The 12,643-nt window shown below is 41.8% G+C and overlaps 1 protein-coding gene across 1 annotated transcript in view; it reads left to right on the top strand.

Annotated features, from left to right (window-relative positions):
* LOC140496344 (polycystin-1-like protein 2) overlaps window positions 1-12,643 on the top strand; it is a 136,392-nt gene that overhangs the window by 81,639 nt on the left and 42,110 nt on the right. Inside the window, exons 24-27 of the mRNA XM_072595961.1 lie at window positions 126-356; window positions 2,086-2,187; window positions 9,164-9,342; window positions 11,219-11,365. Of these exons, the coding sequence (XP_072452062.1) occupies window positions 126-356; window positions 2,086-2,187; window positions 9,164-9,342; window positions 11,219-11,365 (659 nt within the window). The remainder of the gene's footprint in view (window positions 1-125; window positions 357-2,085; window positions 2,188-9,163; window positions 9,343-11,218; window positions 11,366-12,643) is intronic.

Here is a 12,643-nt window from a genome sequence, read left to right as displayed (position 1 = left end):
ATTCTGATCTCTTTTCACAGATGCTGCCAGACCTGATGAGCTCTTCCAGCAATTTATTTTTGTTTCAGCAGGAAGATGCATGTTTGTTAGTGTATGTTTCCTCATTTTTCTGTTCTATATTCAAGGTGGGCCCTTTAACAACACTACAGAATACTCAGTGCCTATGCAACCACCTCACCTTCTTCAGCAGCTCCTTTTTTGTCATGCCCAATGCAGTTGATGTCAGCAAGACAGCAGAACTGTTCGCCACTTTTGTTGATAACCCAGTTGTTGTTACAACAGTTGCCTGCATTTTTGGGCTGTACATCCTTGCTGTGGTTTGGGCAAGAAGGAAAGATAAGCAAGATATGACCAAGGTGAGTTATATAGTCAGTCAGTTTAAAAATCTCCACTTTCAATCTATTTCTCTCTTTTGCCTCTCAGCCATTTCATCTCATTGTGTGTTTCTCTCTTTAAACAGAAGTGATTCCAATAATTGATTCCAATTTTAAACACAACATTTATTTGACATCATGCAGCTGGAATTTAACGTACTCCCCAATAGCAAGCTTGATGGTGGGCGGCATTAATTATGTGGGAGAGAGTGGATTGTGTTGCCTAGCAACCACCATTCCAATTAAGCCCAAGGCAAGAAAACCTTAAATGGGCATTTCATTCCTCCTTAATGGCCTCATCTTGCTATCAGTGGATCTTTCTTTGGGAACACAGTAAGCAAGCAAGCCAATACAGGGCTACTTGCAGGTCTAATTGGAGTGAGCTTGGGCTGGGGGTGTGTCCTTTGTTCAAACACTCAATGTCTGATAGAAAGACTCAGCATTGGGAAGAGAGACTCCCTTTTTAGAGTCAGCAACCAGGTATTGCTACTGACATAGTCTCCTACAATCCTTACCCTGTAAACGCCTACCCACCATTGCTTGCTTGATGTCCAGATCATTCCATGATCCTGATCCTCAGGAGGGTGTCTTTTCTGCAGCAGCTACAGCCTCCTATCACTGGTGTTGAGCAAGCACAGTTGCCAGCTCCTGATTGGCCAGCAGTTCCTCAAGGGTAGAAGTCAAGGTTAGAGTGGTGCTGGAAAAGCACAGCAGGTCAGCCAAAATCGAATTTTGGGCAAAGGTCCTTCATCAGGAATGAAGGGATTTCACCCGAAATGTCAATTTTCCTGCTCCTCGGATGCTGCCTGACCTGCTGTGCTTTTCCAGCACCACTCTAATCTTGATTCTGATCTCCAGCATCTGCAGTCCTCACTTTCGCCTCAAGGGTAGAAACTCTGTCCTGAGATTCCTGGTTCCCAGGAAGGGCCTAGGGTAGCATGAGAACCGGTCAGCCTTCCTAAAGAAAAGAGATCTGGAGGCGTCATCAGCTCTCCAGCTGACAATCAAGAACTCTTATCACTTCCACTACATCCAACCCAGTAATAGATGAACTATACAATGCTGTCAGAGAGCATTCGACCAAACAATTAAGGATCCAGGAGTGTGCATTGAAGCTGGTTCAGGGAGTTAGGAGCATTTGTCATTTTCGCAACCTCATATGTAATTTGTGATTATTAATATGTAATGGTTGTGATGTGATTTGATGATTTTCTGAAGTTGTGATCGATAAATTAGCCAAATCAGAAAGTAAACATTGAGGCACTAGAAATAAAATACAGGGACAAACACACTTAATATAAACAAATTAATTTTAAATTCAAATGTCTATACTTGGCATATTTAATTAGCTACATTTTTATGTCATGGTACCCTTGTATCATTTGTCCAACTATCCACTTTTCCAGCAGATATCTAGTCTGTTACAGTGCAATCTGTGCACTCTAACAATCTCACATTTACCATTTATCTCTTTACTTTCCCATGGTCCTGTCAATCACAAAGCCTAACTAGGTAGAGAAAACTTACAAATAGATAGCATAAGGTATAAAATCCTTTAAGACTTGGGAAGAGCTAACATATTATTGTTATCAAAATGATACGACTGTTTACCGTTTTTTCTTTAAAATAAGACTTTGCTCAAGTGAACTGTATTTGAGACTCTGTCATTTTTAAAATCCAATTCTCTTTCTTTTCAACTTAAAAATGAAAGGCGAAAATAACACTACTTGCTGATAATGACCCATTTGCCCAGTACCGCTATTTGGTGACGGTTTTTACAGGACATCGCCGAGGAGCAAGTACAACAGCTAAGGTGTGCAATTTACCATTGCTGTTTTTAATATTGGATGCAGAATTGACAACTGATGAATTCTTTTGTGCTTTACACATTAAGGCTGTACTTATAGATTCATAAGGACCAGTTGTACATTGTGAAAGTAGAATAACTTGTTAGCTTGCAAGTTTTAATCTGCTCACATGGGTGTTCTGCAGGGTGTGTTCTGAACTCTGGTCAAACTGCTGATTTTTATTTGTGCTGTGAACACAAAATGCAACATTCGCTGAGAAAAAGAATTCTGTAAAAAATCCATAATGGTCTCTGCAGATCCAAAGAACTGCTTGAAAGCTTGTTAAATGAAATAAAATTAGAATCACATTTTAATTAATGAAAATCCTGAATGGTGCAAGGTATCCTCGTGGAAAGAATTTATTTAACACTGCTTTCTGCTTGCATGTTGGGATTTGAGCACAACTTATACATTTCAAGTTGATTTACACCACAGTCCGATTGCAAAATTAGAATTATAACCAAAACTCATGACTCCTTCAAGATTAAGATGGAAACATCCGACTGAAGTTCTCGTGAGTAAACAATCAGCCAGTTCTTGAACAAAATCACCAAAGAATTTAACTCCCTGAAGCTCTTGATGGCGATTGATTGCAAAATATGCATGAATACCTTTTTTTTTTAAAGAATAGAGTAGAAATTTATTGTCACGTGTACTTTTACATGAAAAGTACAATGAGAAGTTTTAGAAGTCGCCGCATCACAGCACCTACATTAGTGACAGAAGTCATACACAGTATTAAAGAAAAGTAAAATTAAGTCAAAATTTATCACAGTTCAGTTAACACTCCTGGTTTCAGGTAAAGCTGAAAATGTGTTGCTGGAAAAGCACAGCAGGTCAGGCAGCATCCAAGGAACAGGAGAATCGATGTTTCGGGCATCAGCCCTTCTTCAGGAATTCCTGAAGAAGGGCTGATGCCCGAAACGTCGATTCTCCTGCTCCTTGGATGCTGCCTGACCTGCTGCGCTTTTCCAGCAACACATTTTCAGCTCTGATCTCCAGCATCTGCAGTCCTCACTTTCTCCTGGTTTCAGGTAAAGCCGATTAAGGAATGATAGAATCCCCTAAGATACAGCTGGGATAAGACCAGCATTCCAGGATGAGAACACCATGCCAGGCCACTGGAATACTGAGCCAAAGCCTCCACTGAAGAAAACCACCATGCCAGGTCGAGACCACCTTGCCTTATGACTCAGTGTGTACTGGTCTCCATTTGGGAAAGTCAGATGTGCAAGCATTAGAACTGTATGTTGAAAATACACTGAGTAAGTGGATTATGACATCAGTCAGTGCATGACACTGGGTAGAAATTTACAGGAGCCTGAACAACATGGGCTGTGGTGCGATTGGCTGCACAGTGAGCTCAGTTTCTTGCTGTGCAGCAGCAAGTTGCCTAAAAAGGGGTATTATGGCTTGTTAAAGATCTTATTAATGCCAAGACCTTTGTTATTAATAAGTGGCCACTAGCACACACAAATCAGTTTCATTTGTAAACAGCCACTCGGCTCCAATCCATCAGGACATTGCTGGAACCCACTGCAAAATAAAGTGAGATTGCAAAAGGCATCATATTATTTGCTTTCAAAACATGCAATCATCCTTGTAAATCCATGGTTTCAAATCAGCTCTTGCTCATTTCTGTTCACAGTTAAAGAGCACAAAGATACAATATCATGATCTTTACAACAATTAAAGCAGGGACTAGGGTGAGAGAATGGGGTTGCATGTGTGAGGGAGTGTCAGGCATGCTGGTGATGTACTCAACACAATATGGTTTTGTGGCTTCTGGGTTATTATGTTGCCATAGAGGGGCATTACTGGACTGCCAGCTGTTGTCCAGGTACACAACAGTTGGTCTTTTAGCAGATGTTTACTGAGCATTGCGACATTCTGGGAACAATGGTAAACTGGAACTAGAATTGAGCATGAGGGACTCCATAAGAGCAGGGTAGGTAGTTAATGAGGCAATTTTAGTTCAATATTGCAAGGCATCTCAAATGGTCGTATGGTGAAAAACCCTCCTAAAACTTGATTCAACCCGCACTTAGCCAGAAAACCCTAAGATTAACCCACTGAGTTAACATCAAATTTACGATTTCCAACTTCACTATTCTAACTAACCATTCTCTTAAAACCACACAACTGAAGATGCATTTAACAGCAGGAATGACTCCTGCAGAGCTATGTAAAAGAATCATCAATAAATCTTGTGAGTAGTGAGCAGGTATGTGCCCTCATGATGGCCACAGTGTGGAGAACGCAAAACAGACTCCATGAATCAGAAGATACACTCCAGTGAGTAACAGGGGGCTTCCCTCTCCCCTGTTTTGTCCATTGCCTGAGGAACTGATGGTCTGTTGCAGAGTGTCTCTCATTGTAGGATTGTTGCCTTTATGCACATTGAAAAGCCCTTGTCACCAACAAGACTTTCCTGGGTCAACATGGTGACTTGGAGAATGCTGATGGAGGCATTGTGACTTGTTGCCACGGTAATGGGAATCCACCAGCATGAGCAAAACCAATGTAGTGTACAAAATCCCATGCAAGGACTGCACAAAACACTACATAGGACAAACAGGAAGACAGCTAACGATCCGTATCCATGAACACCAACTAGCCACGAAACGACACGACCAGCTATCCTTAGTAGCCACACACGCAGATGACAAGCAACATGAATTCGACTGGGACAACACTACCATTATAGGGCAAGCCAAACAGAGAACAGCCAGGGAATTCCTAGAGGCATGGCACTCATCCACAGACTCTATCAACAAACACATCGACCTGGACCCAATATACCGGCCACTACAGTGGACAGCTGGAACTGACAACCGGAAGCGGCAGAGACAGGCCACTATAAATGCCGGAGGAAACAGCTCAGAAGCGTTTCACAGGAGGTCCCCAAGCACTGAGGATGTCACCTAGACAGGGGACAAAACGTTTGCAAGACAAATTCCCAGCTCGGCGAACAGAACCACAACAACAAGCACCCGAGCTACAAATCTTCTACCAAACTTTGAACACCTACGGGTGAGAGACGCTAAGACAAGCCAGGAAATGGGAATCCTGTGCCAACCGCCTAAGTGCCACATATGAACAACTCCGGTTCCTGCATGAATGCCGAAAGAATCGAATCCTTCCACCATGTGTCAGATACAGACCACTAGTCAACAATCCACAAGCCAGGGACACAGCCAAGCAGAATGGTTTCAGGATGATCCAGGTAATGATTACAGACGCTCACAACAGACTATACAAATACAGACAAGAAATTGCGCGCCAAAAATCGTTAATTTCAAAAACCACCAATCAGGAATGGACCCGGACCATAGAACAGGCCGTCACCATAGGACAGAACAGGACAACACACCGCAAAAAAATGGCACTAAAAGAAAAAATGGGCAAACTAACACACAACGAGGAGGACACCACAACACACACCTGGGTTAAAAACCTCTCCCACAGACAGCTCACAGACACGGAAAGAACAATGCTGGCCAAGGGACTCAACTACAACCACAGGGACGCCAAGACAGCAGACTTCCTAGCAGCACTAGAATGCACACTCAGGAGCAATGGACTGACAGAAGAGACACAACAAACAGTGAGACAAAGTATCGTACCTCTGATAACAAGAAAAAGACAAACACATAACCTCAACACCAAGGAGAGGGAAGCACTAAAATCACTAAGAAACGATAAGAACATAATCATACTACCAGCAGACAAAGGCAGAATGACGGTCATCCAGGACAAAGCAGATTACATCCAAAAAGCACAACAACTACTTGCAGATACCATCACCTACCAAAAGAGGGAGTTTGACCCCACCCCACAGCTCACCAATAGGATAAGCAACACACTGAGGAATCTACAAAAAAACGGACAGATAACCAGGTCTGACCTACAAAGAATGAAACCTGAAAGCAACAACACCCCCAGATTTTATGGACTACCCAAAGTGCACAAACCAGACATCCCACTCAAACCCATAGTATCACTACCAGGGACACCATCACACAAACTGTCTAAAGAACTACAGCAGAAACTGAAACACCTGATCAGTGGATCCAGACAATCTATACAATTGACACAGGAATTCTTGGACATCATCAGAAATACATACATAGACAAGGAAGAAACTATGGTCTCATTCAATGTAACGGCACTGTTCACCTCCATCGACAAAACCCTAGCCAGAGAAACAATAGCCAACCTGCTGGACAGACATATAACAGACAACAGGACGTTGAACCTATCAACAAAGATGGCATACTTAAACTACTGGACTTGTGCCTCACAACACACTTCACATTCAACAACCAGATATACGAACAAATCAACGGAACACCCATGGGCTCACCGATCTCTGGACTCATAGCAGAAGCAGTAATGCAAAAGTTAGAACAAACAGTCTTACCACAAATTCAACCCAAACTCTGGGTCAGATATGTGGATGACACCTTTGTAATAATTAAAAACACAGAAATAGAGAACACACACCAGATCATCAATGCCACACTCACAGGAATCCGATTCACTAGAGAGGAAGAAAAGGACAACCAACTCCCATTCCTAGATGTGATGGTACAGAGAACACCGAACGGAAAATTCACCACAAAGGTTTACAGGAAAGCCACACACACAGACCAAGTCCTAAACTATGAAAGCAACCACCCCAACACACACAAACCAAGTTGCATCAAGACACTATTCAAAAGGGCTACAACACACTGCAGCACACCAGAACTGCAAAAAGAGGAAGAGGAACACCTATACAAAGTATTCGCCAAAAACGGATACCCTTGCAATTTCATCAACAGATGCCTAAGGGAAAGACAACGGAACGAGGACATGCCGCAACCCAAAGGACTAGCCACACTACCATACATCAGGAGCATTTCCAAACTGACAGCCAGACTACTGCGACCACTAGGACTCATAACAGCACACAAACCAACAGCTACTCTCAGACAACAACTCACCAGAACGAAGGACCGATACCCAAATGAGCAAAACCAATGTAGTGTCCAAAATCCCATGCAAGGACTGCACAAAACACTACATAGGACAAACAGGAAGACAGCTAACGATCCGTATCCATGAACACCAACTAGCCACGAAACGACACGACCAGCTATCCTTAGTAGCCACACACGCAGATGACAAGCAACATGAATTCGACTGGGACAACACTACCATTATAGGGCAAGCCAAACAGAGAACAGCCAGGGAATTCCTAGAGGCATGGCACTCATCCACAGACTCTATCAACAAACACATCAACCTGGACCCAATATACCGGCCACTACAGCGGACAGCTGGAACTGACAACCGGAAGCGGCAGAGACAGGCCACTAAAAATGCCGGAGGAAACAGCACAGAAGCGCTTCACAGGAGGCTCCCAAGCACTGAGGATGTCACCTAGACAGGGGACGAAACGTTTGCAAGACAAATTCCCAGCTTGGCGAACAGAACCACAACAATGGTCACATACCAACTGTAATTCTGACTTTGGATTGTGGTTGATCTCCCCATTAAGATGCAGTGGCAGCAGCCTGATGTGCCTGTATCTAATGGCTCTCGATAGAATGGGGAATTTCAAATCCTGGCAAAATCTTGCATCAATTCTATCTTTTTTGCATGGCATCAATGACCTGGCTACATTATCACCTGACCAGGGATAAACAGTGAACTAGAATTGTGGGTAATGGCATCGGCTTCTGTCAGGAAGGAAGCATGAGAGATCAAACAAAGGGCTGCAGTGACCTTGACAACCACCAACGGGGCTATTTACAATCTCCAAAGCAGCTACCATTGGAGTTTGAGGAGGAGGCACTGTTCAATGCACTAGCCTTCTCACTAATTTGTGACCAGATGAAAATGTTTTAGACCATAGTGCTTCTCTAATAGGACTGGGCTATAAATGAGGCAAAGTATCAGACAAAGGTAAATAATCACCACAAGTAATATGCCACTTGATGCAGCTGGTGCTCGACTAAATGTGTGCATATGCATACGCAGAGGCAAAAACAAACAGACACAAACACACAGAGCATTCCTCTTACTCCAAAACAAAATCTCTCTTTCTTGAATATCTCCAGTGGCTTAGACTCCACAGATTCTGAGGTAGAGAATTGCACAGGGTGACTACCCACTGAGTGAAGAAATTCTTCCCCATCTCAGTCCAAAATGGCCTACATTGTGTCCTGAGATTGTGACCCTTGGTTCTACACTACTTTGTTAAACCCTTTACATCAGGATCCTATCTCATTCTTCTAAACTCCAGTAAATACAAGCAACCTCTTCTCATATGACAATATTACTATCCTCAGTATCAGCTTAGTGAACCTTTGCTGCACTCCCTTTATGGCAAATACATTCATTTCTTGGGTAGGGCAACCAAATCTGCATGTAAAATTCCAGGTATGGACTCAGCATGACATCTCTACAACTTCAAATCTTTTCCAATAAGGCCAATATTCTGTTTGACTTTCTAATTGCTTGCTGTGCCTGCCTATCTATTTTTCTTGACTGGTGTACAAGAACACCCAGATCCCTTTGTACACCTGTTTTTCACACCAAACTGTACAAGTACACATTTAGCCACGCTGTCCTGCAGCTGCCATGTTTGCTCATTAACATAACATCTCTTGGTGATCTTGAGGCCTTCACACTTCCTCCTCACAACTCACACTCCCTCCCGGTTTTGTGCCATCAGCATATATAACATAGTAGAAAATCTTAATATGTCCTTTGCAATGAGAAAGAGAATTTGTTCAATAGCAGTGTTATATAGAATGTGATTTTTCTTGAAAAACTTGAATTTGTTGCAAACCATTAATAATTTTGAAATTATAATTTTGAAATGACGTTTGAAATTTCTAAAGATCTAGGTTTGGTTTTGCTTATTATATTTTGATATCTTTTGTTGTCCAGGTGACTATTACATTATATGGCTCAGAGGGAGAGAGTGACCCACATTTCCTTACTGACCTTGAAAAACCTAACTTTGAGAGAGGAGGGGTTGATGGATTTCTTCTAACGACACTTTTCCCACTTGGGGATCTCCAAAGCATTCGACTATGGCACGATAATTCGGGATCTAGTCCATCCTGGTGAGCACTTCTGGGCAAATTAGCAGAGAGGATTTTACATGGAGGCATAGTAACAGGCACTGTTCAGATATAACTCAACCCACCCACTGGAATGAAAGCACTTTAAACAGTAATATTAAACTTCCTGAGCAAAATATTTGGATTAAAAATAATGAAATCCACATTAACGTCACCTTCAAATCCAGAGTATGTCAACCTGGTTACTAAAGTGCATTTTGGTTGTTAAGACTGGCTTTTTCCCAATTGCTGTTGATAAAGTATAGTAATGTTGTACCAAAGATTGTCCCTTTCTTTGACTTTCTGTTGAGTTGTGCTAAAATACTGACTTCTTTAAACTGGAACATGCAAAGATATTTATCCATAAATATGATGCAATAAGATTAAATAATGTATAAAATCCTTAGTCCAGGATATTTCTGAGAAATTAAACTACCAGCATTTGATAACGTAAGAACAGTCCTTGTTTTTAAACCTGCATAAAGCCTTCAAAACTTAAGCAAAGTGTGAACTTTGAATTTTTCCAAATTTCCCTCAGTATGGCTTCATCAGTTGATATCTGTAATTAAACAAATTATTGGACAGAATCCAAAAACTGTCTGATCCATCTTGCCTTTAATGTGTAGCTTAGAATAAAACAACATAAAATCTCACAGGCCATTCAGCTTGTTGAGCCTATGCTGGTTCTTTAGTTCCACATCCCACTATTTTTTAACTGTAGTCCCTTTCAAGTGTATATCCAATTGCCCTTTAATAGTTGCTATGGATTTTGAATATACCAACCTTTGAAGTTCATCCCAGAGGAGAAAGTGAGGACTGCAGGTGCTGGAGATCAGAGCTGAAAATGTGTTGCTGGAAAAAGCGCAGCAGGTCAGGCAGCATCCAAGGAGCAGGAGAATCGACGTTTCGGGCATGAGCCCTTCTTCAGGAATGAGCCTTTCCTGAAGAAGGACTCATGCCCGAAGCATCGATTCTCCTGCTCCTTGGATGCTGCCTGACCTGCTGCGCTTCTTCCAGCAACACATTTTCAGCTCATCCCAGAGCTTGCAATCCTCAGTGTGAAAACAAACTCCTCATTTGTCCATCTGGTTATTTTTGACAGCTGTTTTAAGTCTGTTGATTGATGATCCCAAATGCATTGCCAAAGGAAACTATTTCTCAGTGCTTGCTTGATTAAAACCCTTCATAATTTTGAACACCTCTATTAGTTTCCCCCTTAACTGTATCTGTTTTAGGAGAACAGTCTCAACTTCTCTAATCTCTTTATATCCATAGAATCCCTACAGTGTTGAAACAGGCCATTTGGCCCAAAAAGTCCACACTGACCCTCTGAAGAGCATCCCATCCAGACCCATCCCCCTACCCTTTCCTGTAACCCTCATTTCTCATAGCTAACACACCTAACCTTTACATCCCTGGATACTGTGGGCAATTTAACATGGCTAGTCCACCTAACTTGTACATCTTTGGATAAAACTGAAGTCCTTTATGCCTGGTATGTAAACTACTAGTTCCTTAATGTATTTGGATTTCTCATGGTGTTTGGAATCCCTGGGATATAACAGTTTAAGACATTGAATGGCAAGACATGACCTTCAATTTTTTTTAAAGTGACTGATAGGAATAAGCAACCCAATTACTTTGACATAAAAATGTAATATTAAAACAGCATGGCTCTTGCACATATCCCAAATTCAGACTAGACAAAATCACCAAAGACTGACTAAAGTAAGCACAAAAATTATTGCAGTAATGAATAAAGCAGCAAGAGAACAGGGAGAAGTTTTTTTGTTTCAAAATTTTTAAGTGTCCAATCCAAAAGGTGATTGCCATTTAGACATATATGAAACTGAATTTTGCTATTTGAATTACATTCCAGGTATGTGAATCGTGTAACAGTGCTTGACTTAGAAACAGATGAGCGATGGTGTTTCCTATGTAACTCCTGGTTGGCTATTGATGTTGGAGACTGTCTTTTAGACAAAACTTTTCCAGTTGCAACTGAGATGGACCTGAAACGATTTAGGTACCAGAAGTTCATATAGACATACAGATTATCCAATGTATTTTTGTTCAATTATTCTGTAACTATGATTCCCTATTTTTGTGATAATACATTAATGGAGATATCAACCTTGGTTGGATTTAACACACTTCCTTCTAAGTCAGATAGTCATAAATTCAATTCCATTTGAGTATAAAATCTGGAGTGGGCACACCAGTAAAGAATCATGCAAGGGCTGACTGTCAAAGTTGTGATCTTTAGGATAAACCAAGACAAGTGGGCGACACGGTGGCACAGTGGCACAGTGGTTAGCACTGCTGCCTCACAGCGCCAGAAACCTTGGTTCAATTCCCGCCTCAGGCAACCGTCTGTGTGGAGTTTGCACATTCTCCCCGTGTCTGCGTGGGTTTCCTCCGGGTGCTCCGGTTTCCTCCCACAGTCCAAAAATGTGCAGGTTAGGTGCATTGGCCATGCTAAATTGTCCATAGTGTTAGGTGAAGGGGTAAATGTAGGGGAATGGGTCTGGGTGGGTTGCTCTTCGCAGGGTCGGTGTGAACTTGTTGGGCCGAAGGGCCTGTTTCCACACTGCAAGTAATCTAATCTAATCTAAGTGAACAAGTGTCTCGACTCAAGGCACTATTCAAAACAGAGCAACGAGGTAATCTAATGTGCTGAAGCACTATGATCACGAAAACAGATCAACTGATAGTTATTTTGTTGCTGTTTGGGGGACTTTGGTGTGCTCAAATTAGCTATTCCACACTGTTACATTACAATGGAACTGCACTTCAAAAGCTCTTCATTGGTTGTAAATACTTTGGAAAAAATATTATCAACACATATATTTCTCCTTTATGTACTTAAAGGTAATCACAAAATATTAGTCTTGAGCTAGTCAATCATTGCACCAGACTAGGATTGATCATTAACGCCTGTCCAACAGAGTGCCTTGCTATGCCAGTTAGATGTTGAGAATAAAATAACATAGGTACATATACATAGCCTATTCTCTTTACTGAATGAATAATTAATCAGTTCATTGCTTTCTGCACAAATTCTGGACTACAGCAGTCCCTTGCTCTTAATCCAGGTTTGCCAAACCTTGCCAGTTAAGCAAAGACATGCAGTTTGGTGCAATGATTGACTCATTAGGATAAGATGATTTTTTGTGACTTGTTATGGAGTTGGTATCACAGGGTCAGGGAAGGGAAGTAGGTCAGGGAAGTGTAGTAATTAGAAGTGCCCATCCTAAGCTGGTTGCGAGATCACCCTGGCAGGACACTAGCCACCATTTTTCAC

This window comes from Chiloscyllium punctatum, chromosome 26 (genome assembly GCF_047496795.1).
Source record: "Chiloscyllium punctatum isolate Juve2018m chromosome 26, sChiPun1.3, whole genome shotgun sequence".
Taxonomy (NCBI): Eukaryota; Metazoa; Chordata; class Chondrichthyes; order Orectolobiformes; family Hemiscylliidae; genus Chiloscyllium; species Chiloscyllium punctatum.
Note: the sequence above shows the minus strand (reverse complement) of the source record. Positions and strands in the feature narration are given on the sequence as shown.